General features: G+C 38.4%; 1 protein-coding gene across 4 annotated transcripts in view; it reads left to right on the top strand.

Moving 5' to 3' along the window:
* The window catches only part of ZNF521 (zinc finger protein 521), a 327,831-nt gene that overhangs the window by 20,066 nt on the left and 281,580 nt on the right, over positions 1-26,185 (top strand). For all 4 annotated transcript variants that reach the window (XM_029231452.1, XM_029231459.1, XM_029231446.1 and 1 more), the window contains one exon: positions 10,231-10,410. In XM_029231452.1, the coding sequence (XP_029087285.1) occupies positions 10,231-10,410 (180 nt within the window). The remainder of the gene's footprint in view (positions 1-10,230; positions 10,411-26,185) is intronic.

Below are 26,185 nucleotides of genomic sequence, written 5' to 3' on the forward strand. Positions count from 1 at the left end.
AAATCTTAAAAAAATGTTGTTTTAAAATTATTTTCCACTTTATTTTAGTGACAGTTTGATCCCCAGTTTGTTTGAGAACCAGTTGGAGCTTTGGAAGGGGAAAAAGGAAAAAAATAAGCAAAATGTTTCATGTTCCTGAGCTATATGATTCCATTTAGTGGGATAATAATGCTCCATCCAGATCTTGTGTTTAATTCACAACCTTTAGGCAAAACCAGTTGTCCCGTCTTTCAAATAATCATTGCAATTAAGAAGAGGAACTTGCCAAATTAAAACAAAAGCAAAAACAAAGTCACTAATAAAGAGAATGGAGTGGTAATATTTGAATGATTTTTGTGAATGAGTTTGGAGTTTATCATCTCAAAATTTAAAGATGAGCATTGTTACATTGCAGCAAACGGATATTTCTTGTTCAAAGCAAAACTTTCTCTCTAAGCTAGTGTTTCAGTAATTGTTGACATAGGTGACTTTGTGTCCAATTAAGAAATATTGTTACAATTGGATTGGTGTTATCTAAAATAGCTGAAGTCATATGAACAGTTGGTAGAAGTATCAGAAAGTATGACGCCTGGAATATAAAACTTTTCTTCCCAGATTTTCTTTGGCTGGGATGGAGTAATGCTTCTTCGCTGTGCCACTATACCTGAGGCTTATTGGTTACATTTAAAGAAGAAATAACTAGACTTTTCCCCAGATATCCAAATGCCTGAATCCTACTTTCAAAACGTGTTTCCTTCATTGTTGTAGTTGCCCTAAGAAGCATTTTTCAAGGTACCTGGTCATTATGTGCTAAAAACTATGCATAAATCTTTTTAAAAAATAATTTGTTTTCCTTCAGAGTGGATTTTTAGCAGTTTTAAAATCACTTGGCTGTAGCAAATTAGACCTGTATATCTGGATATTAAAAATATTTTTATGTAATATTTTTTCTGATATAAAATGGAAGAAAGGGTCCATGAGGCTTGGTTTAATATTGAGCGTAAGGATGTAGAAGTTGGTTTTGTTTGTTTGTTTTTGTAGGGAGTTAGGGACTATACTCAGATGTTATCAACAGCCCCTTCTCAGTGAGCCAGCGATGTTGAGCATGAAGGTATCAGGGTAACTGGAAGAATCAAGAGTCTCAAATCTGGTGAGAAGAAAGGTGTATGTCAAGAAGCCTTACCAAACAAAACAAAAACAACAATAAAAAGACATTGGAGAGTTCACTGGAAACCCTTCATCTAGGGGAAAAACAAAACCAAACCTTTGCAGGGTAATTTTTTTCTTTTTCTATTAGGTTAGATGATTTTGAGTTTGTGTCCCCATTTTAGTGTTTCCATCTCATATTTGCCCTGTTGACTTGTTATCATTTTTTGTGGTTTCTCGCACTATTTTCTTCCACATGAAGGCTAAGCCTTTTAATGTGAATGTTCTAATGTTTTCATTTGGCTTTATATTATTGACAGTAGTGGTCTAGTGTTATTACCTTGTCTTTCAAAAAGGATCATGAACTACATGTGGAATCATGTTAACTTAAACTAACGGTTAATTTTTTTTTCCTAAAAGGTGGAATAAAAGAGAGTTATTAGAATCAGTACCTGTTTTTGTTCTTAGTCAAATTTTGCATTTATGTTCCCTTGGCTTTGTGTGTGTTTGAAATAAGATGAAAGTAAAGGGAATCTCACCAAAAACCTCTTAAGTCCCAGGAAGTGTCACCGGGGCCTTTGCAAATCTCTCGCACTAGATGAAAAAGTTAGCTGGTGTGATTGTGATATTTCTGTCCAGTCTGTCTCCACCTTTGGCTTTATTGGGATTGTGGATAAAAGGCAAAATCTGGGTGTGAAGGTAGTGAAGAAAGCAAGTCATTAATTAGCCTTGGTTGATACATCTATTTTAAAGCCAAGATAGCAGGTTCATCTCTGGGACTGGCTCCACCATGCCCAATGCCTGGCTGTCACTGAGACAGCTCCCCATTTTCTTAGGGTCACAGTCAGTCCTAAGTCCTCTGAATCCTGTTTCTGGGATGCCTCCTTTCTGCTATTGATTTAGCTTGCTCTCTTGGACTTCTTCCCTGCATTATGTCAGAGCCTACATAGTGGTCTCCCTGCTTCCAGGTCTGGTCTCTTTCCAAACCATCTTCTTAATCACCAGTGGGGCATCTATCTAAAATGTAAATGTGATCAGTCGCTCTCCTTAAAATCCTTCAATGATTTCTCATAGCGCCAAGGTTAACATTTGAACATTTAGTTCACAGTAGTTCCTTCGTGATCTGCCCAGTTTTCTAGCCTTGTCCCTGCCACTGCTCCCCTTTCTTTCCTCTCTATCCAGAGCCCTTCATTTGAGTAGCACAGAAGAGCTTGCACTTCCTGGAAAGCATCATGTTTTGCATCTCTGCCTTTACATATGTTTCCTCTTTTTGGAGAGCCATCTTCTACTTGCCCTCAGTGCTACCCATTCTTTAAAACTTAGCCCAATTTTGCTACTCTTTGTGTAACATTTTCCTGCTCTGCACCATCTGATTTAAAAGCCTGTGGGCTGGGCTTCCCTGGTGGCACAGTGGTTAAGAATCCGCCTGCCAAGACAGGGGACACGGGTTCAAGCCCTGGTCCAGGAAGATCCCACATGCTGCGGAGCAACTAAGCCCGTGTGCCACAACTACTGAACCTGTGCTCTAGAGCCTGCGTGCCACAACTGCTGAGCCCGCGTGATACAACTACTGAAGCCCGTGTGCCTAGAGCCCATGCTCTGCAACAAGAGAAGCCACCACAATGAGAAGCCCATGCATTGCAACGAAGAGTAGTCCCTGCTCGCCGCAACTAGAGAAAGCCTGTGCACAGCAACAAAGACCCAACGCAGCCAAAAATAAATAAAAATAAAAATTAAAAAAATTATATTAAGAAAGAAAAGCCTGTGGGCTTTTAAAAGTCTGTGGGCTCCTCCATCCGAGCAGTTATCCCTCCTTCTGCAGTCATTGGTTTACTCATCTCTCTCTCCCCCTTCCCCAGTGCTTGCCAGCCCTTCTCATGTCATGGCACACGCAGAAAAATGATGTTTTGAAGGAAACACTTGGATAAATGGAGAGGCAACTGGTCTGCCGTTTCCAGTTATCTCAAGCGGTACGTGGCCACTTCGAGGGCGGAAAGGATCAATATCCTTGAACACCTGAACCCACTTCTGACCCGCTGGTTGGGAAGCTCTGCAGCAGATTGCAAGCTCCTTGGGACAAGGACCAGGTCTTAGACTTTGCATCTCGAGGGCCTTAGCCAAATGCCAATTACTGTGTGGGTGCTCAGAAAATGTTTGTTTACTGAAGGTGTGACAAGGCAACCACAGTCACTCGAAGGTTAAATGACTAAGGCAGGGATCTGTTTATAAATACTCTGTATGAAAGTTGGAGTGCTAAGATGGCTTTTCTTCTACATTTCATGTTAAAGATAAAGAGGGATGAAGAAGAGAAAAGAAATTTGAGTAAGATTCTGATTAGAAGCCAAGAAACGTTTTATTTGGTTCCAAAACGTGCATGTATATTTTTTTGTTTTGTGTATTTGTGTGTGTGTGTCTTAACCTCTCCCAAGGCTAATTTCCTCCCACTCAGCATCCTCCTACAAGGAATTTCATTGTAGAAAGAAGAGTGGTAATAAATTCATGTTTGGCATGTGCTCCTTCATAATAGTGCACCTGTGATATTTCTCTTTGGTCTTCAAGGATCATGATAGTAGAACAATCAAGCAAAACCACAGAAATTCTAAACTTCAACTGTGTGATTTTGTTTAACATAGAGATAATTCTTTTTGTCTGAGAAGATTTTAGAGACAAAGGAGAGAACAGTACATGAAAAGGTTTTTTGTTTTGTTTTTTCCTTTTTTTCTGTAAAACAATTTAATAAATTTCACAGAATAGAGTGGTTAGAAGATAAACATTGCAGGAAAAGTAAAAAGAGCACGTTTTTATCCTTGGCCACTTGAGCTCTTTGGACCTGTTGTCATCAGCCAGGTCTCAGCCTGGGAGGGCTGTCCCTGTCCTGAAGCCAAAGTTCCAGGAATACTCATCCTTGGCCACCTCACTGATTGCTTTTGTTTTTGTTTCCTTTTGTTTGTTTACCTTTTCTTGAGAGTAGAAAAAAGTGAGGTAGCAGAGTAGCAGGTGGGTGTGGGCCAGATGGTGCATTCCTTCATTAGAGCCTGCTTGAGATTTTATAAACAGTGGACGATTTATTTTCCCTAAATCTGTTTTCATCTTATGGGATTTCCAGTGAGAATGCATATGTAGAGCCCAGAAAGCACAAAATAATGATCCCACCCTTTGGTTTTTGAAAAGGAGGGAGGCTCCTTGTTAACTCTTGGTAAACCGAAGGTCACTTTTCCTCTGTTCTTAGAAAGTTATCAAGATACACCAGTTCATGGGATTTGAACATACTTGGAGGGGAGGAGTGCTTTCAGACATGGTTTGCTCTAAATAGGAGTAGTATCTGGTTTTCTTTTTAGGTGTGGGACTTCTAAAGATGTCAGTAAACCCTAGAGGGCCAGTTGTTGTGACCACATGTGAGCTTTAAAAACAACATCATTCTCTAGGTCTGCGTCTTTATTCCCTGTGCTGCCCCTAGGTTCTTCAGAACCGTTTTTTTTTTTTAGATTCCATATATATGTGTTAGCATACGGTATTTGTTTTTCTCTTTCTGACTTCACTTTGTTTGACAGTCTCTAGGTCCATCCACGTCACTACAAATAACTCAATTTCGTTTCTTTTTATAGAGAATGGACTTCAGGACATGGCGAGGGGGAAGAGTAAGCTGGGACGAAGTGAGAGAGTGGCATGGACATATATACACTGCCAAACGTAAAAGAGACAGCTAGTGGGAAGCAGCCGCATAGCACAGGGAGATCAGCTCGGTGCTTTGTGACCACCTAGAGGGGTGGGATAGGGAGTGTGGGAGGGAAACGCAAGAGGGAGGGGATATGGGGATATATGTATATGTATAGCTGGTTCACTTTGTTACACAGCAGAAACTAACACACCACTGTAAAGCAATTACACTCCAGTAAAGATGTTAAAACAACCCAACAACATCAGACAATTAATTATTATTTGCACAAGATTATTGTTAACCTGAGGTGCATCATTTGTAGTGATTTGGGGACATTTGAGTGTGGAATGCATTTGTTTAAATTATTTGTTTACTTATTCACCATAGGGTTCCTCAAAATAAGACCTGGGTTATAGTGCTTTTTTTATTTTCAGAAGATATCCTTGGAAGAAAAAACTTAGGCAGCTTTCCAAAATAACGAAAACGTATTTTTACCAGTCCACTATTAATGTAGTGTTGAGGCCACTTTTTCTTGAACATCTATTTTTTTTTTTTATAGTTTTAGGTAATTAAGTTCCAGGAGGTCATGGTCATCACATGTTCTTTTTTTAAGGCAGTATGCATATTTTAGCTGTTATGTTTGAACTTACTGGCACTATGTGGGTTGCTTTAAGATTGAGTAATTCATGCCATGGTTGTTTCATTTGGTGAAAAGCTGGCTATGACCAGAGAACAAACTATAAGGAAATGGTCCAGTTTTAAGTTTTGTTTGTGTTTGAGTATTTTGGGTTCATTCATCTCTTGCCAATCTTAGTTGTTAAGTAGTCTTCTTGCGTTCATATTTACATCATCCTCAGAACCCTGTGTTTCTGCCTGTACTGGTTTGTAAGGTAGAGCCTCATGCTTAGAGTCAACCAGGAAAAGCCTCATTTACATCTCCAGCAAGAAGGGCAGAGGGCTTGGACTGCATACTCGCTGCCAGAAGTTTTTATAGTAATACTCTGTATCTAGGCTCTGGCTCTTACCATTAAATGTGCTTTTTATAGAGTACCAGGTTATAAATGTAGTGCAGCTACGGCATATTAATCTCACTGCAGAGATTTAATGAGGCAGTTGTTTTGCGATGGACAGTACTGGGAGCAGAGAGCAACAGAGTTTTACTTTACCACTGAGCTGCAGAAATATTCCTTGCCTGGTAATAATTATAACCACATGATCTCTTAGTTTTTCTTTCTTTTGCCAGTGCTTTTCCATGCAAAAGTGGCTTGGAAGGAGGTCCATTTCTAGGCAGTGAAATGGATTGGAAATTGGGCTGTTTTCTCAGTGGTTTGACATTTTAACTTTGATCAGACATGGAATCCTTGTTGCACAGAGAGAAATATGTAGGATGAGTTTCAAGAATACAGATAGCCTTTGCCAGTCCACTGAGATGGGTTTTAGATATTCATTACTTTTACTTGACTTTTATATAGGTTATAAAAAGTAAATGTGGTGAAACCTCATTTTTACATGGACAGAACAGAATTTCTGCTGGTTGGCCTTAAACGGATCCCACACTTGAAATTAGTTGAAGTCCATGGGTTTATGGCCTCCAACACTTTTAAGCCAGTGCAGTTTTTCATTTTCCCCAAATTTGTAATTTTATTAAACCAAGTTGTAGCAATAACAATGCTTATGAAGAGGAGGATGAGAAGAAGGAAGGAACCACCCGCCAGGGAACATAATAAGGGGAAAAATTACACTTCTTTTAAATTTCCATTTACAAGTAACGTTAACAAAATCGGAAACAGAGAGCTGCCATTTATTTTTACAGTAATAGTTGTGTCTCTTATCCGAGTCTGAACCCTCTCAGTCCAGTGCATCATAGGGACCCTTTTGAAGGGATGAGCCTGCAGGTTGGTTGGGCAGAGGTCATCTGTGATGGATGAAACGACTTTGGGTGGCCTTCTCTAGGGCAGAGGACAGAGTGGTGCCTGTGGCTATGATGGGGTCTGTGATGGCAGTGCAGGGGGGTGTGCGGATATCTTAAAATATTGCCCTTTGGGTGGGTTGGTAGTACAACAGTAGAGTTGGAATAACAGCTGTCCGTCCTGCAGTGGTGTTCGGGTTGGAGCAGTGCTTACAGGGACGGACCTTGTATTTATAACTCCTTGGGCTGAAGCCAGAGGTCTGAATGGCTAGCAGAGCAGCACAGTTATTTCTTATGACTGACTCTCAAAGGGCTCTATAAAAACTACATAACTAAGGCCATGTGCAATTATTGAAGTGTAGCCGCCTGTGGGAAAGAAATGGTTGACAGTGTCAGCTTTCTAGAATCTTCCTACCTCAGCTGCCATTAGGAATGGAAACTCCTAACGCAAATGAATGCATCTTTTGTTTTGTTTTTTCTGTTTTGCTTTTTTTTTTTGGCTGCGTTGGGTCTTCGTTGCTGCGCGCGGGCTTTCTCTAGCTGTGGCGAGCGGGGGCTGCTCTTCGTTGCGGTGCGCGGGCTTCTCATTGCTGTGGCTTCTCTTGCTGCGGAGCACGGGCTCTAGGCACGCAAGCTTCAGTAGTTGTGGCACGTGGGCTCAGTAGTTGTGGAGCACGGGCTTAGTTGCTCCGCGGCATGTGGGGTCTTCCTGGACCAGGGCTCGAACCCGTGTCCCCTGCCTTGGCAGGCGGATTCTTAACCACTGCGCCACCAGGAAAGACCTAAACCCATCTTTCAAATGGGCAAGAAAGAATTCCTCCTGGATGTGGAGGTTGGCAAAAAAAAAAAAAAAAAATCTACTCTCAGGGAGAGAGTCTGAGTTTCCAGGACTCATTGTGCTACACCAAAGCATCATAGGCTATAATCGCACCCACCCCCCAGAGGGTCCCTCTTAAGTGGTGACCTAAAAAACAATTCGCCAGTTGGCTGGAGCTTGCGTCCTGAAGTTGCAGCAGAAGTGAATAAGCTTGACTGGCTTCAGCCCCTGAAGGATTCTATCTGTAAATGCAGAAGTGGAAGCAAAACCATTTTTTATTAGTCTTAAAATGACCCTCATTTTAATAACTAGCCACAGTGTCAGAAGCATGGACTGGGGTCATTCTTTAGTTGTTAAGAGCTAAAGCATCATGCAGGCTTCCCTATTTGTTTGATATTTTTGATTTGGATTCGTGTAAGGTGTCCATATCCTTGAATAATAAGGGAGGCAAGTTCTTATCATTTTCGCTGCATACTACTTAAAGTATTCAGAGTGTCTGCTTATTTAGAAACAAACAGGCCTGCAAACTTGATGCATAGCATTTAAATAATCGTATTAAAATTCAGACCTAGCAGCCACATTTCTCTGAGTGCTGTCAGTTTTATGAGAAACTGGAAAATCATGCTAAACAACTGAGTGTTCAGTGTACGCCTGCTGCCTTCCACCAAGTGTTTAGCGGTGTTAACGGTGTGCCGGCCAGTTCACCATAATTGGGACAGTTATTTGTTTTCCTGAATTACTCTAATTTGGCAGTATTTTACCACTTGGTTTTAGCTTGTTGGAGCTCTTTGAACCATTACCTGTTTCTTGTGTCTGTAGCTCTAGATGAAACATTTGAAACCAGCAAAGGCAAATGTGATGGATTATACAGTGTCAGTTTTGGAAAATGTAGGCATGTATGTGCTTTTGAATTTGGAGATGACTGGTCTGTTCCTGTTTACAGAATAAATACCAGTAAAGGACTTTTTAGTATACTCTTTTTTTACTCCCTCCTCTCCCTTCTTGTCATCATTAAATAATATTTACTAAACACTCACCTGGACACCGTGCTGTGCTGGGCAAAGTACAAGACAAACGAAAAAGATCCTATGATTACTCCCCCAGGGATGAGCAGTCTAAACGCCAGTGGGTTGAAATGGGTACTGCGTAGAGTGTTGAGTTAATTTTCCAGACGGCAAATCAACTCAAATTACCAATTTACTTAAACACGTTTTTTAGGTTTTTTTTAAAATAAACAAACAAACAAAACTACTTGCCCTTTGATTTGGGAATTCTGCTTTTGTTTTACAAACCCAAGAGATTATTATATATGTTGACATGTAAGTTGATTTTGGTATATGTGAATCATTTGAAGGGTGGTGGTATAGTTAAGTTTATTGCAGATGTGTAGAAAGGCTTTGGAATAACTTCCAGCCAAAGGGGAGCACCGTGACTTGTAGAAATAGGTTTGTAGAAGCACGTGACATGCAAGGTAGCAGGAAGCACTTTCCGACAGCGGACAGTGGTATGGTGGCACTTACTGACTTTTCTAAGAAGTCTGGGCTAGTTTGATCCTGTGAATTCTGTATCGTAACATTGCAAATATTTATCCTCCCATATCTAAACAAATTGACTACAGATAACACATTACATATTTCTTAGGTATCTCGATACAGTTCTTTTGTAACTGTTCATGGAAAACTCTATTTTGAGACATAATTTGTTTCTGACTTTGGAGGACTTCTTGCTATTAGAAATGAATGTCCCGTAAGTTAAGTCACAGATTGTATTATCCTAATTTTCCCTAAAGAGGCGTCTTCTCTCCCTCTGTGCTTTCCTGCAAAGAGGAGCAGTGACACTAGAATGTTTGGGGATACTTCGCTAAAATGAGGCAAAAGACAGCATAAAGAAAATCACAACGTATTTATTGAGCTCTAAGTGAAAATATTGCATGTGTTTTGCTCTCTTATGAATGATATTTGTGTATCATTCTTAGGGTTACAATGGCACTATTTTTAGTTTTCCCTCTATTTAGCTTTTCGAAACTGATAATGCCGGTTCAAGTTGTTGACTTGATTATAATTTGCAGTTGCTCTTTGTATATTTTGTTTTATTTTTTGATGATTTTGGAAACAAGAGACATACCAGTACATTTACACTTGAGTTGGTGCTTGCAAGAATGTTATGCTATGTGATAGAACTTATTTTGCTATTGCTGTCTAACAAATAATGGGGTAACTGTGTGTTTTGACCAGTCTGTAAGTAAAGGTCAATTTTGTGCCTATGGTAATTAGCTTAGCTTACTCTAGACTTTTGGCTAATTCTGGTAATTTCCTGTGAAAGAGTATATTTAGCAGAAAAGGAATTCATTCTCAAGCACAGTGGTTTTTCCCTTTTCATTGGAGACTGTTTAATTTTAAAAGTGATTTATCTCTCTCTTGTAAGCAAACAAAGGCTGTAAAAAAATGTCAAAGTTAACCTTAAGTGTGGCAAATTATTTGAAAGAGGAGCTGAGAAAAGGGCTACATGTTGGAGGAGAAAAGGAAAAACTCCAGTCATCACGAACTGACAAATTTTAGGGAAGTCTCGCTTTTGATGCTTCTGTAATAAAATCTACAATAAAGCCCTCCTAGTGCAGCTTCAAGGAAAAAGGTGTTTCTGGTTTGGGTAGCAAGATGAAGCGCTACTTTAAAAGAACCTGTCTTTAAACACCATACTTACAGTCTTGATTTTTTTTTTCAGACCCCAACTGTGAACTTGAAGACAAGACTGAAGATGGAGAGGCAGGGGACTGTAAGAAGAGGCCGGAAGATGGTGAGGAGCTGGAGGACGAAGGCGTGCACAGCTGTGACAGCTGCTTCCAGGTGTTTGAGTCACTGAGCGACATCACGGAACACAAGATTAATCGATGTCAGCTGACAGGTAAACACACCTACCACTTCTCATCTTCTCGTACGTCTTCTCTATTTCTGATTTTTCCGTTTGTTTCTTGTTTTTCAGCTGACAGGTAAACAACACTTGCCACTTCTTGTCTTCTCATACTGTTCTATTTCTGATTTTTTCCGTTTGTTCCTTTTTTTTTTTTCACCCCCTCTTCCAGCTGTTACATTCTTCTACTTGAGTACCTAGGTAAGTCTAGAAGCGCTTTAGAAAGAATTCCGAGATGATGGTTTACGGCAAACTCATTGTCACAGTCATCCTTGGATTTTGAATTGTACCCAGATTTTAATAGCTAATGGATATGTTTTCATTTCCTTTTTTTTTTTTTAACTACCGTGATACCTTGTAGATACAGAGCCTAACATTGGGTGGCTAAAATAAAGTTTAAAAATACCTTCTGAATAAGTTTTCACAGAAGTTTAGTGTGCACGAACTTATTTTAGTTTGAATATCATCTCAAGAGAACTTTCGCTGATTGGTCGCTCTCTGCTGAGTTTGGTGCCTTTTTTGTGTTCCTAATAAAGCCCGATGCTTATTCTTGAATACCACAGTGTTCACTGCATGTGTTAACTTTCCATCTCCCTCATTAGACTGGAAGCTCCTGGATGGCAGGAACTCTGTCTTATTCATCATTGTATTCTCTGAGTCTTGCACAGTGCCTGGCCCACAGAAGGTGCTCGCTAAGGCACAGAAGCTATTCTGCTATACATTTCACGGGAAGAATCAGATTTAAAATGACAGGAAGCATGATGTGTTCAAGTTAATGGTTGGATAAAAGTAAAACTCAGTTTGCCAAGTTTCTACCCTCTTTAAAAATATATCCTGCACGAACATACTATATGAGGCTGGGTGGGACATTGTAGATAGATATCTCTTTTTAGACTCCTGTCATTTTTCTCTTACTGATGTTACTGACACTGCTCCAGTGTGTGTGTGTGTGTGTGTGTGTGTGTGTGTGTGTGTGTGTGTGTGTGTTTGTAGATCTCTTACTCTATCTTATTTTCCTAGCACAAATCTTTCTTCAACTAACCATGTATAGGAAATGTATTTATTAGACAAGTGGTTCTCCAGCTGTTTTCCACAGAATATTGATATTTTTGTAAGATTTTAATAGGTGTTCCATTTTAAGCAGGTTTCCTGAACAGATTATTATGGAACTGTTGGATTAAATCCAGTTAAATAGGCTTCATTATTGAGGTGCACTGTGGCTCTTCAAAAAGGGATTGCAGTGAGTAAGTTTATTAGGCCATAGACTCTCCTCTCTTTCAGAAAACCCATTATCGTTTTTTTTGGAGTGTAAGTTTGAAAATCTGTGACGCTTATATAAGCATTGCTATATACATATTTTTGTGGGTTTTGGTAACTTTTATTTTGATACAGTTCCAAACTTAGAGACAAATTGCAAAAACAGTATATATAACTCCCATCTACCACTTATCTGATTCACCAGTTTTTTACATTTTACCCTACTTGATCTGTCATTGCCTCTTCACTAATGTTTTTTCTTAGTCATTTGAGAGAAGGTTGAAGACTTCACACCCTTCGAAATATATTTGGTGTGTTTCCTAAGAACAAATACAGTCTCTTACATGGCTATGGCACACTTATCAAAATGAGGAAAGTTCACATTTAACACATAGAGTACTGTTATCTAATCCACAACCAATATTTAAATTTCAACAGTTGTCCCAATAATGTCCTTTAGAGGTTTTTTTGCTTGTTTGTTTCATTTTCTTCTCATCTGGGATTCAGGATCATGCATAATTTTTTAATTGTCATGTCTCTTTTGTTTCCTTTCACCTGGAATGGTCTCTCATTTTTTGAGGAGTACCTGCCAGCACTTTATAAAATGCCCATCTGTAATTGGGTTTGCTTGATGCTTCCTCATGATTAAATTCAGGTTACATACTTCCATGGCAGGAATGCCACCAAAGTGGTGCTGTGCCCTTCTCAGTACATCAGATCAGGAAGTACCTGATGTTGACTATACTATACCAGTGTTGATGGGGTTAACACTGAATACTTGTTTTAGGTGGTGTCCACCAAATTTCTCCAGTGTTAAAATGTTGCTCTTTTCCCTTTGTAAATAATAAGTAATTTGTGGGAAGATGCTTTGACACTAAGTAAATATTTTCTCTCATGAAATCTCCATTTTAGCTTTATAATTTTTGTATTGATTAGTTGGCCTTCTGCCACAGTTTCCTTTCTTATTCATTCATTTATTTTTGTATTCGTATCACCATGGGCTTTTGGATTTGTATTTTATTCAGTGGGTCATAATTCATTACTATCATTATTTTGATGCCCAGATTGCCTGAGATTTGGCCAGTAGGAGTCCCTTTGAATGGTATTCTGGGTCAGTTTAATGTCTCCATCATTATTGGAGGACTGACTCAGTTTCTGCTGCAAACAGATGCTCCAGGCTCATCATGTTATAGTCCTAATCAATCTTTTGTCCAAGGAACCCTGGTTCCTTTAAGAGGACAAAGGTATTTAGAAATCAAGATATGGGCACTGTGTATACTCATTGATAGAGGTATATCGTTGATTATAAACCATATCAGCAGACAGAATTTAGGAAATGTATATGTGTGTTTAATATAATACATGTATAATATAACTTATAAAATGCACATATATACAAATATATACACATATATGTATTTTTCTCTCTCTAATAAGAACCACATGTTTCTAGTGATACCTCTAATTCAATCCAACATTTGAGATACATTCCAATCTTTTTTCTTTCCATATTTATTACTATCCTCTCTAGCAGTGAGACACCTAGCTTCCATCATCCTCAATGTATTTACTCATTTCCCGAGTCTAGAATACACATTAAGTAGTTTCAAAATTGCTTACTCATATCATCATGATAAGCAGACCAACTAACTAGAGTTTAATAGCTGTTTATCGTTATTAATGTTATAGTTTATAATGTAACGTTTACATACAGTGAAGTTTATAGCTCCTCAGTGTACAGTTTGATAAACTTTAACAAAATACATATACCCATGTGACCCATATCCCTCTTAAGATAATTTCCTGCATCCTAGACATTTCTCTTCTCTTGACCCCTTTCTAATCAATAATGATCCACTAGAAGTAACTAGATTTTAAGTTTTTAACTGTAGATTTGTTTTGCCTGTTCTAGAGCTTCTTATAAGTACACACAGTATGTACTCTTTTTTGTGTCTAGCTTCTTTTGTTCAGCATAGTGTCTGCAAGGTTCATTCATGTTGTGTATATGAGTAATCTGTTCTTTTTTATTGCCGAGTAGTATTCCATCACATGAATGTATCCTAATTTTGTTTTCCATTCTCCTATTGGTAGACATTTTGGTTATTTTTAGTTTTTGGTTATTGTGAATAAAGTCGTTGTGAACCTTCCTATACAGGTCTTTTTGTGGATGTATGTTTTATTTCGCGAGTTAATAAGTAGGAGTAGAATTGCTGAGTCATGGGGAAAAACTTCTGAATCTTTATCATGAGTGGTTGCACCGTTTTACACTCTCACCAGCAACGTCTATGAGTTCCAGTTGTGCATCCTTGATAACATTTGTGTTGCCAGTCTTTTTCATTTAAGCATTCTATTGGGTGTGTAAAGGTATTCTTTGTGGATTTATTTGCACTTTCTAATTCATGTGCATTTAATTGACTTCATTTAATTCATTTTTCCTCAGAATGCATAATTTTTGGAAAATCCCATTGAATGCAGTTAGTATGATTCTATTTTTAGTGGAATAGCTTTAAAGGGAAGCTTTACTTATGTGGAGTCAACACTAACATTAAGGTGAAGACATGGGAACCTAACTGATATGGCCAATATAAACTATGCCAGCAAGAAATCTTACCTTAGGTGAGAGTGGTGTATCTCTCATGTGAAAGATTAACTTTAAAATTCAATACTAAAAAAACCTTGAAGTTCTATTTAGTGTTTACGTTTTGTTGAGTTCCTGCCATGGAAATATCCTTATGTTCAGCTCTGTGAAGCAAAACAACAACAGCAACAACAACGAAAGAAACATTATTCCTGGATAACTTTATATATTATACAATAATATATTTCTTTATATATTATACAACTTTCATATCAGTGCAGAAAATGCTGGATTTTCAGCACGTGGTATGGTGAAGATAATATCTATGGGTTAAATACTTTTTTCTTCAAAAACCTCAATCCCTAATAAAATATTTGGTTTATTTTGATCTTAAGCTTTCTAAAAGCTTAGAATCTAGTCTGTGCTCACATCATTTTATCCCACAACATTTTAAACAAAGGAAAGAAAACAGAGTCTTATTTGTGACTTAATGAAACATTTCAGGAAAGGTACAGCTGATGGGTCTTTGTCCTGTTTATTGATGTTCAGGGTGATTTCTTGGGGAGGGCGGTAGATTGATGAGGGGAAAAGCAGAAGTGGAGGATCAGGGAGAAAGCAAAAGGGGGAGAAACAAAATCAGGAATCCTTCACATTTGTTTAAAGTGTTAAAGTTCAAACTTGAGTTAGCTAAGGGTACCCTTCAGTCTAATCTGGAAAAGATTAAAGACACTGGCAGCGTTTTAGTTAAAAAAGTAATATGATGCTTTTACCTTCTTCCTTGATTAAAACCTTTTACTCTACGTTAGGAGGTCTGACTTTTCCAAATTTAGTTTCCTGCTGCTTGAGTTTACTCTCTTCTTGGTGCTTCTTCTTTTTTTCTGGTGGACAAAATGCTAGTTTAGCAAAGTAGGATATTTCTAGTTGTTTTCTTTTTCCCTTTTAGTTTTACTCTTTTTTGTTTTTTTAATCTTTTTTTTTTTTTTTTTGTCTTTTAACTTCATCTAGCCCCATTTGTATCTTTGCTAATTTTCCTTTGATTCCTGTCCTTGTTTCAAGACTCTTAATTTCCTTGTTGTCCTTATATCTCTCCTTCTTTTCTCTCTGGCTATTTTATGGTCTCTTGCTGTTTTCTCAACTTTCTTCTTTGCTCCTTGTGGCTTCCCTTCTGTTAATCTCGAAGTCTTTACTTACATGTGTCATCCTATCCATCTAGACCAGAGCCTGAAAACCTTTTGGTGAACAATTTGTATGAAGAAAGAGGGAACTCCTAGTAGTGTATAGGAGGGTTAACTATAGAGTAGAATTAGGAGAGAAAAGTCTTAAAACTTGCTGATTTGCAAAATAACACAAAACGGAGGTATTCTGTGGTCTGACACCTATGGAAGTCAGTCAGGGTAGTTTTGTTGAAACCACCCTGAACCGGTAAAAACCTGCCCTGAGATTCCCATCCCTAACTGAGTGCTTTCTTGGTAACTTGAGATCTGTTCTTTGGTGACTCTCATACCCAAGGGTGAGCTGCCAAGGTGAAAACTGACTCACTCCAAACTGGAAGTTTTGAAATCCTGGTATAGTCATGCCAAGTGAGCCTAGACTAGTCCTGGCCTTAGGAGATGAAGGTCAAATATGGACCAAGATGATCAATTTTATTTTATTTTATTTTGCCTGTGCCACACAGCATGTGGGATCTTAACTTCCTTGACCAGGGATTGAACCCGTGCCCCCTGCATTGGAAGGGCCAGTCTTAACCAGTGGACCGCCAGGGAAGTCCCAAGACGATCAATTTTAGACTCAGATTTGAAAGTCAGCTCAGGGATCAAGTATGCCCCAGGTCAGTTCATGAGTAGGTACCAGTGACCTGGACTGAACTCACAGACAGCAGAACCAGCATCGGCCCAGAGATCTAGGGGGTCACACACACAGTTAATGGAGTTCATCACTGAGGGGAATTCTGGAAGGTGGGCACTGTTGTGGAGAAGCATCCTGACCTAGGAAGCAGCAGAACAGTCCCTAAGGATAACGAGGTACAGGGTGGCCCTCTTCTTTGTCTCTCAGGGCAGCTGTCCTCTAGTCTGCAATCCAACATGTGTAAGTAAATTATGTATCATCCCTGCTTGAAGGAATAAAGGGAAAGGGGGAAAAAAAAATTAAATCCCGCTCTTCAGTTGTAGCAGGAGATGCAAACCACCTGTCTTGCCCCAGCCGTGCTGTCTTTTTCCTGGAGGCTGAGAAGGGAGGGAAATCAACACTCTAATGCTGTTGGGACTCTCTGATGCAGAAGACAGATTATCAAAATATATATTTAAAGAAGGAAAAGCACAGAGAACCTCTCATTTTACTAATCCACAAACCCTATCATTTCTTGCCATTTCCCTCAGGGAGTAGGGAGGGCTGGAAGCCAGAGGGGTCTCATCACACTTCTCAACAAAGATTTAATAGCAGGGTGCTATGGGGAAGGCTGAGATTACGGAGACTTTATTATGCTTACAAAACTGAGTAAGAACTAGCATTGTAAATCATCAAAACTAAGCTTCACTTAACAGGATAAATGTGTAAAGTGCATTTGGTAATACTGTATGCTTGTTGTTCTGAGTCATTTTTCTCTTCTCTCCTGCTAATTTGCAAACTTGAGTTGTCTGTTAAGTGTTCTTTCCCATCATTGATGTGAATTGCCTGGGTGTAAATGCAGAAAAACTAAACAGCGTTGTATTAGTTCTTAACCCTCTGGCCCACTATACTGTTGGTAAGATGAGTAGGTCGAGGTGTGTGTGACAGCAAGGCTGTTGTAGTTTGGGGGAAAATGTTTGTAGACCAGATTTATAAAACCCTAACCATATTTGTGGCTCCTTTACAAATATTGATACTGTACGGGTTCACATTTTTGAAGAAAAGGAACTGAACCAATGATTAGACACTGCATCAGTATAAAATAGTATGTTCATTTAATTTGATTTTAAAAGTTATGAGACTCCCTGGAAGCTTCACACAGATTTTGTGAACTGAACACTTTTAGACATCTGGATTTTTTTTTTTTTTTGACTAAAGAATTTAAAGAAAAAGTGAAAGTGATTGAACATGTGTTATATGGTTGTGGAAAATTAAAGACTGGTTGGTTCCACTTGACAGTCAAGTACCCTAACAGCGAGTTCTGTTGGCAGTGGGAATAAGGAAAATGTTTTATGGAATGAAGCATCATTTTCACAGAAGCATATTGAAACTGTTTTCAGAATTTTTTTTTTCTGTTTTCCTTTTCAAATCATTAGTTGAAATAAATTACATGAAATAAATGTGATATGTTAACACTTTAGTTTATATTAGGTTCAATGCATTATGCCTTTGATTTGCATATTTCTACATTAATTTCTATATTAATTCATTATTCATGCTTTGTTATTAATCATTTATATATAAATTAATTATCTCTTTCTATATTAATTAGGCTTAAGGCACTGTATATTTTATTTTCCTATGTCCCTCTGTTTTGATCAATTTCTTGTTTCCTACCCAAAATATTTCCTTAGTGTTTTTAGGCTACTTCATTCTTCAAATCCCCCTAAGCCCCCAAAATGCAATTTCGTGGCCTCCACTGATTCCATTCCCCAGCCATTTCTCCACATGCTTCTTATTTTTCAGACCAGTGGTTTCCAAACTTTTTTGATTAAAAAAATATAGGCTGCATCTTCATAATACATACTTATCAATATATTACATAGATGCACATATGATACAACACTCAAAAAATAGAAATTGAAAAATGAGGTGAAGATGAAATAAATAGATTAAAAAAAATAAATTTATGTTGTTTTGAAGTTCTGGTCTAGATTCATTTATTTTGACAATTTATTTTAATGGCTGTGAGAGCTAAGAGAGCTATCTCAGAAAACCACAAAGAGAGAACGTATGTTATTACACTTCTTGCTGAGGTTCATAACTATCGATGTTGGCTATAGCCACCATATTTCAAATAACTTTCCTGAAATCTCAATTTTGTTTTGCCAACTTTTGGTCACATCTGATTAAATTGTTTCTTTCTTCCGTTCTTCATCCTGTGGCTGACAAAGAGCTTTTACTAGGAGTAGAAGGGCTAGACTTGCCATTTTCTTGTTGATTATTTGTGCACAGCTATCAATATCCTGCAGTTTCCTTGCAGAAAACTTTAAAAATCACTTATCAAAACTTGAGGATTGTGTGTGAATTAGATTACTTAACATTAAACAAGATGATCCACAGGTCTGTTTCACTGGGCACTATTTTGAGATGTGGGAAGGGAGTGGAGAAGCAAGGGCACCCAGGATGACTATTTATCTTCTCACTCTCAGGATGCTGGGTGGCTATTTATGGCTGCTGTCCCTTCTGATTGGTTGCTAAATATTCAGACTATCTTTTCTACCCTGGGATATGTACCCTATATTTCAGAGACCACTGTTGTTGACTACCATTTACTTCATCATGTGAAAAACAACTCACCAAGTCTCTGCTCCTCTCAGTTTTAGAGAAGGTGGTGTGGTGTGTCATTTTCTTGGTCTGGCAGGACCATGACTAAAGTTCTTCTACGCATTTACCAGAGAGAAAGCAATTGTCCATGATTGGTTCCAACCTCTGAGCTGTTGGTTGAGTGAGCTCCTTTTTCTAGTTTTGGAGGAAGGGTCAGTTAAACTATTACCTGGTGTAAAAGCATTGTTGTTTCCACATTGATTTTGCTACAGCAGAACTTTGATATTAGTGTTTAGTCTACTGTCTTTTTCTTGATATATTTGTTTGTGAAATTCTCTACCAAAACATGGATATAAAATAATCATTTTCAGGTCCATTATTGTCTCGAAGCTTTTGAATGATTTTGGGCATTGTAATCGGGATTTATAAAAGGCCTTTACTGATGAGGTACATTTTCCCACTATGAATGGTGAGTTATTACATGTATTAATTTATTAAAATTAAATAGCTGGAATATTGAAGGGGTAGTTTTAAGAAATACTTCTCTGTATTTTTGATGTGCATTTTAAAATTAGGTGTTTTTACGCTCATTCTTGATAGATTATCTGGGCAGAGGTTGACAGTTATTTTTGTTCCACGTTATGAAGATATTACACCATAATCGTGATTGCTATTGTTTTTGTTGAGCTATCTATAGTCATTCTAATTATAGTTCTTTTGTGTGTAATTTGTCTTTTCTATTTAGTTGGATTTTACATATTCTCTTTGATTTCATGTTCTGAAGTTTCACTAAAATATGTCTAACTGTGGAAAAAAAAATAAAAATAAAAAAATAAAATTAGGCGTTTTTACTGTCAGCCTGTTATAATAATTTGTGAATCACAAGAAAGCTACTGATTATGAATGGAAAGTTCCTAAAGGATGAAATCTCCTAGAAATAGAAAATACATGGGTAAATTCACTTTATTTTTTACAAGTAAGAGCTAAGTGGAGAATATCCTGTTTTAGTTATAACTATTTGCAAATTACCTGCTCCTTGATTAGTTTGAGGTTTTTGAAATTAGCATTTTGAAATGAATAGAACTCAAGAAGCAAATTAGCATTATTTGTCTGTGTATTAAAAATGTTACCTTTGGATGTCTTGTGGAACCATAACTGTTTTAGAGAAGTGGTCTGGCCTTAGTTGTATAATTGATAATGAACATATTATCATCTAATTCTGTGGTTTCAGGATTTATTTGCCAAAAATTGTAAATAAAATATCAAGAACACAAACCATGGGAGAATATCTTCAAGAATTTCCACCATGTCCTTGATGGTCATTGATGGTAATTAAAGCTGTCAGTTTGTCCCTGTGGAGAAGTGTAGAGATTATAAATGAAGGGCTGTGTTTGGGATGTGGAAACAGTGGGGCCTCTTTTGTGGGGAAGATGAATTAAAAGAAACCAACTATTTCCTCGGCCCTGTGCAGCCATTCAGTCTGTCTTATAAACAGGGTGATGTTTAGGTATTTGGATACATTTGTGTGCACACGCGAGCTCTGCCACATGTAGCCTATTCTCAGACGTGAGATTCAACATGATAAAACTTAGGAGGCTGAATTTTTACAGCTTTGTGTGACTGCACTTTTCTTTTTTTACACATTACTCTGCTTAAGATGCTTGTGACCAATATCTACTTCCTTTATAAGGTAGTGAGTTGATAGGAAAAGTGGACTATTTCCCCATCCTTTCTCTTTGTGTGAAGTCTCTGGCTGGGGATCTTGTCTTTGGGGAATGGCAGCAATGTCACAGAGATCTATGACCTCCTAATAGGCCTTGGGAGGGGAAGGCAGGACTCATTCTACACTGTGCCTCAGGGCTTAGTTCCTTTAAACTTCAAGGAATTGGATGGAACTCTTCACTCCTCCTTTCTTTCAGCTTTACCTTCAGGGGAAATTGATCGATTAGAGGTGATTATTCCACAAACTCTGAACCCTTTTCCCCTCTTTGTTCCAACTGGAGCTCCTCAAAGTTTAAAGGGATTGTGTCTCCTGGGTGAAATGTAGAATGAATTTAAATAGATTATTGGGTAGAACTCTTTGAACACACAATTAAAAGTGCTAAAAAAATATATTTGGAACTGAAAGAAATATGGGAAGCAAAAGGAGAAAGTAACATTTGTTTCAAGATAATTATAATGTAATTATATGGGATATTTTTGAGCACATAATTAGCTGTGAGAGTGTAGAATCATAGTAGTGCTTCAACCAAGAAAATAATAGAGTCAGTGCAACAAATCGACAGTTGTAGAAAGTCTGGATGGTGACTAAGAGCCTAATAGGCCCAAAGACACCCATAAATGACTGGGTTTATATATGTCCTCTGTTAAGCACAGCAAAATTCTACTAATTGATGGCTTTCAGTTTTTTCTAACTTCTTTGTTTAACAACAACAAAAAATGATCTATACCTAATTCTCTTTTTGCATGTGTGATACATTTGCCTTATCGTCACTATGGACCTTATTTGAGTTATATTTCATACCACATCAATTTACTTTTTCCCCCTTTAAAAAAATCTAATTCTTGGACTCTACCTACCCACAGAGCAGTATTAGCTCCCCCTGGTGACTAAATGAAAATGTAGGCAAGGGTGATTGTGGTGATGAGCTTCATTAACTTTAACTTTTAAATGCATAATTAGCATTAGGAGGTATACAGTTGGCAAGTACACTGAACTATTTTCCAAGAAAAAATTCCAATTAGTCTTGAGAAATGTCCATTTTCATGTCAGTTTATTTACATGGTGAAGGCTGGTCTATCTTATGTGGCTTTCCTGGAGTTCTGCCCATTTTAATGACACCGAAGCTCGTGGTTTCTGATGTGGGAGATATTAGGACAGAAGGCAGATATTCAGATCTTCTGTAAACTAGGAGCTGATTAGAGACACAAAAAATGAAAGTAAGAGTGCTACCAATTTACCTATCTCTATCATTCTTGCAAAATAGACTTCCCATAGAAAAGGTTATTATTGTTAAAATGATTTGAAATCTCTCCATATCTTGGCTGTTGTGAATAACGCTGCAATGAACATGGGAGGGCAGGTATCTCTTGAAGATCCCAACTTCAGATCCTTTAGTTGTAAACCCACTTACAAGATGAATAAGTTCAGGGGATCTAATGCACTGCATTGTATAATAGTTAGAGAGAATTATACTGTACTATATACTTGACAATAGCTAAGAGAAGAGATCTTTAATCCTCTCATCACAAAAAAGAAATGGTAATTATGTGAGGTGATAGAGGTGTTAGCTAACCCTACTATGGTAATCATTTTGCAGTTAATAAGTGTATCAAGTCATCACGTTGTATTAAACTTATACAATGTTACATGTCAATTCTATCTCAGTAAAGCTGGAAAAAATAAAATAAATTTTTTGGGGAAAGACACTGTTGTACATTCAAACACCAAGATGTGTGTTTTTGTTGTCACCTCAAGGAAGCATTTTTCCAATTTAATTTACAAATTGTTTAAAAGTGTATATTTTTATTACTTGGATTGCTTTCCAACTTAACTCGTGTAGTTTAGTTTCTAAAACTTTTCCCCTTCATAATTATCAGTTTGATGGACATTTGAGAATGCCTTTATAATCTTTCTGAAAAGAAATTTGTCAAGTCTGTCGTATACTTACCAGTCAACCCTCCGTGTCCTCGGGTTCCACAAATACGGATTCGGCTGACCCGCGGATCAAAAATATTTGGGAAAAAAAATTCCAGAAAGTTACAAAAAGCAAAACTTGGATTTGCCTTGCACTCCGGCAACTATTTACATAGTATTTAGACTATTTACATAGCATTTACATGCTATTACATATTATAAATTATTTAGAGATGATTTAAAGTATATGACAGGATAAGCATAGGTTATATGCAAATACTAGGGACTCAAGCATCCATGGATTTTGGTATCTACTCGGGGTGTTCTGGAACCAGTCCCCCAAGGATACCCAGGGATGACTGTATTTCTTATATGTAGTCTTATTTTCTATGAAAAAAGTATTTGCTTTTCACCACTGTTTTATGCTGGTTATCAAAAAGCAATGTCTGTGACTGTGTGATCTGGTTTAATGTTTTATATTAAATATTATATATTATTATGCATTCAAAAGGAAAGATTTAAAATATTATCTGAGAGCTAATATTTGAATTGTTCTTTTGCTCCTCCTTTTGTTCTCCTGAATATTTTATATTTCTATAATTTAGCACTCCCCCCTCCCCCATCATGTTTTTTTTGTTTTTTGCTTTTCTTCCTTTCCTTAGGAGCCACACCTCTCTGTATTACTAGAAAGGGTATAATCTAAACTCAATCACTTCTTAGTATCACCTTCTTCGGCCTGTGGAAATCTAAGTGAAGCTTCTTTTGGAGCCATTGATATCATTCTGTCATTTGGGCTGAAGTGATGGTCTGGTTATCAAGCAGCACAGCTGAACACAGCCCCTCTTCCTCACCTCAGTTTTTTTCTCTCTCCTTGCATTACTTCTGTTACTTCCTTCCTCAAGTAGATGGCCTGCCCTTTGCAGTTTATTTGTCCCAGTGCCTTGCAAAAAAGCAAAGGACCACACTTTGCCTGAACTTGTGCTAGTGGTCACTCATAGGGGGAGATAAATTTGGTTGTTCATGATGAAATAGTGATAACTTTCTTCTTATCAACACTAGTTTAAAACTGACACATGTTTATTAATACAGATGTTATTACATTGATTAGATACTGCAGTTGGGCTCAATATAATGAAAAGGGTATGGCTCCATTACTTTCTACACTAAGAAGACCATGCAGAGATAGTGAAATGAATAGCACCTCTCTGTAGTTTGTTTTCCTAAATACTACTACGCATTTATCAGCAGTTCAATTCAATAAACATTTATCAAGTTTCTAGTCTTTGTCAAATAAGTACTGGGCCCAGGATCTTCTGGGAGAAAAATGGTTTAGGGTGGGTCTCTGAGCCTAACTCAGACTCAGGATTGGCACCTGGGGCATGTGATGCCTTGAGTGGTAAGAGAGTTCGCTAGTGAAGATAGGTGGGGAGAGGCATTTCAGGCAGACAAAAGAGAAAGAAAAATAGGAATCGGATGTGAAACAGAAAAGTATCTGCTGGGGCAACATCAAGCTAGAGGAAAGTGCAAGATAGGGAAGTAGTGAGAGAATGTGAATGTATTAGTCCCCTATTGCTGCATAATAAATGACTCCAGCAATCTTGACTTAAAGCAGCAATCACGTATCATCTTAAAGTTTCTGTAGTTCAGGAGTTTGGGAGCAGCTTACCCGGGAGATTCTAGTTCAGGGTCTCTTATGAGGTTGCAGTTGAGGCATTGGCCAGGGCTGCAGTTATTAGCTGAAGTTTTGAATGGGACTAGAAGATTCACTTCTAAGCCCAATCACATGGCTACCGACTGGACATCTCAGATCTTCGCCACATGAGCCTCTCTATAGAGTTGCTCATGGCATGTCAATAGGCTTTCCCCAGAACAAGTAAAGTGAGAGGGAGGAGAGGGAAGGGGAAAGGTTTTAGAAAAGGGGGAGGGAGAGAAGGAGAGAAGCTGCAATGTCTCTTATGGCCTAATCTTGGAAGTGGCATACTATTTCTTCTGCTATATTCTATTATTATTATTTTGTGTGTGTGTGTGTGTGTGTGTGTGTGTGTGTGTGGTACACGGGCCTCTCACTGTTGTGGCCTCTCCCGTTGCGGAGCACAAGCTCCGGACGCGCAGGCTCAGCGGCCATGGCTCACCGGCCCAGCCGCTCCGCGGCATGTGGGATCTTCCTGGACTGGGGCACGAACCCATGTCCCCTGCATCGGCAGGCGGACTCTCAACTACTGCGCCACCAGGGAAGCCCCATATCCTATTATTGATCACACAGACCAACCCTTGGTATGATGTGAGAGAGAATTACACAAATGCCTGAATACCAGGAGATGGGGTTCGCTGGGGGCCACCTTGAAGGCTGGTTAGTGCAATGAACTGGGAAGGAAAGGTAAGATCTGGCCATTGGGGGACCATGCTAAGAAGTTAAATTTGATTCTCTGGCCTGTGCTTTTCAAACTGCTCTGAGGAGCCTCACAGATATATATCAGCCAGGAAGGCATGGAGGTAGGGAGTTGAGATAGCAGGGATCCTCCATTCCCTGCAATCAGAACAGCCCAGGCTGGAATTGTTTCATATAATGGAAATTCAAGAAAGGTTTCACTTTAGTATTGAGTTTAGAAGCTTAAGAATGTTTGATAATTACTGTTTTAGGCAGTGAGTAGCTATTGAAGGTTTCACACAGGGGAATATATGCTCAGATTGAATGGTGTGTGTAGATTTAATGGGGAAATTGGGGGGGGGGGGCTGGGATTCTAGACAGGCAGCTCTTGCAATTGTACGAGTAAGAGAAGATGGGGCCAAAACCAGTGCAGTGGTCGTAGGAGTGGAGAGGAGGACCAAATGCAATAAGTGTTTAGGAGGTAAAATCATCCAGAGGTAGCTATTGATAAATTTTGGGGGCATAAGAGCAAGGAAAAGATTAGAACAAGCCCCCAGTCTCTGAACTCCTCAGGTGCATTGAGTGGCCATCCCCTGATACCAGGAATGAAAAAGAAGCAGGATTGGAAGGTAGGATGGTGAGTTCACTTTTGCTCATGTTAAATTTGAGATACTCTCTTGGCTAGAATTGTTTAGAACAGCAGTTGTTTACCTAGGCCAGAACCCATAGGTAGACATTAGGCCACTTAACATACTTCCTATTTCCTTGAGTCATGGTTTAGTTTTCCCTTTGTCAGTTATCTAAGTTTCTCCCACAACTTGCCCCCCATTTTTGTTTCTGATCCAGCATTTCCCCCCCTGGTTTTAATAGTGAAGAATCCCCTTCCTCATGTTGGTTACTTCTTACGCTTTGGCTGCTGGATATAAGGCCCCTTGTAGCTGAGATTGTTACAGCAGGTGGAAATGATCCCCTGAAAAAGCACAATGTCGTAAAACTTTAAGGCTGGGTAGTATTTTTTTCTCTCAGGATGAGGAATTTTGACATCTGAGGTTTAGTGAAATCCAGCAAATGGATGCTGAGAAGGCTGCTCTATTCTCACAGGATTAGGACAGTGGGTTTTCCTTTTTAAAACTACATACGAAGGTAGATCTCTATAGGAAATCTTATTCCTTAGGAATTATTGGTTGTGCCCACCAGCACCGACCTCAGCCGCCCCACCCCCCAAAAAAAGAAATTTCCAAGCAGATTTAATTTTACTATAATTTTTTTTTTTTTTTTGGAATCTGTGACCGTCTTGTGAATCTTAATGGGCTGCTTTTATGGCTGATTTTCAGAATTGTAGTTTCCCATCATCTCCCTTAGTATTATTTTCATTAAAAATTCCATTAGCTTTAAAAAATCAATGTAATCATTCAGTAGTAATTAATTCTTACCAATCTTGCAAAGGGAAGATGACTTAACAAAACTTCGAAATGTTAAAATGGGTAAAAAGAGGGAG

Source organism: Monodon monoceros, unplaced genomic scaffold (assembly GCF_005190385.1).
Source record: "Monodon monoceros isolate NGI ecotype Baffin Bay Population unplaced genomic scaffold, NGI_Narwhal_1 Super_Scaffold_1, whole genome shotgun sequence".
NCBI lineage: Eukaryota > Metazoa > Chordata > Mammalia > Artiodactyla > Monodontidae > Monodon > Monodon monoceros.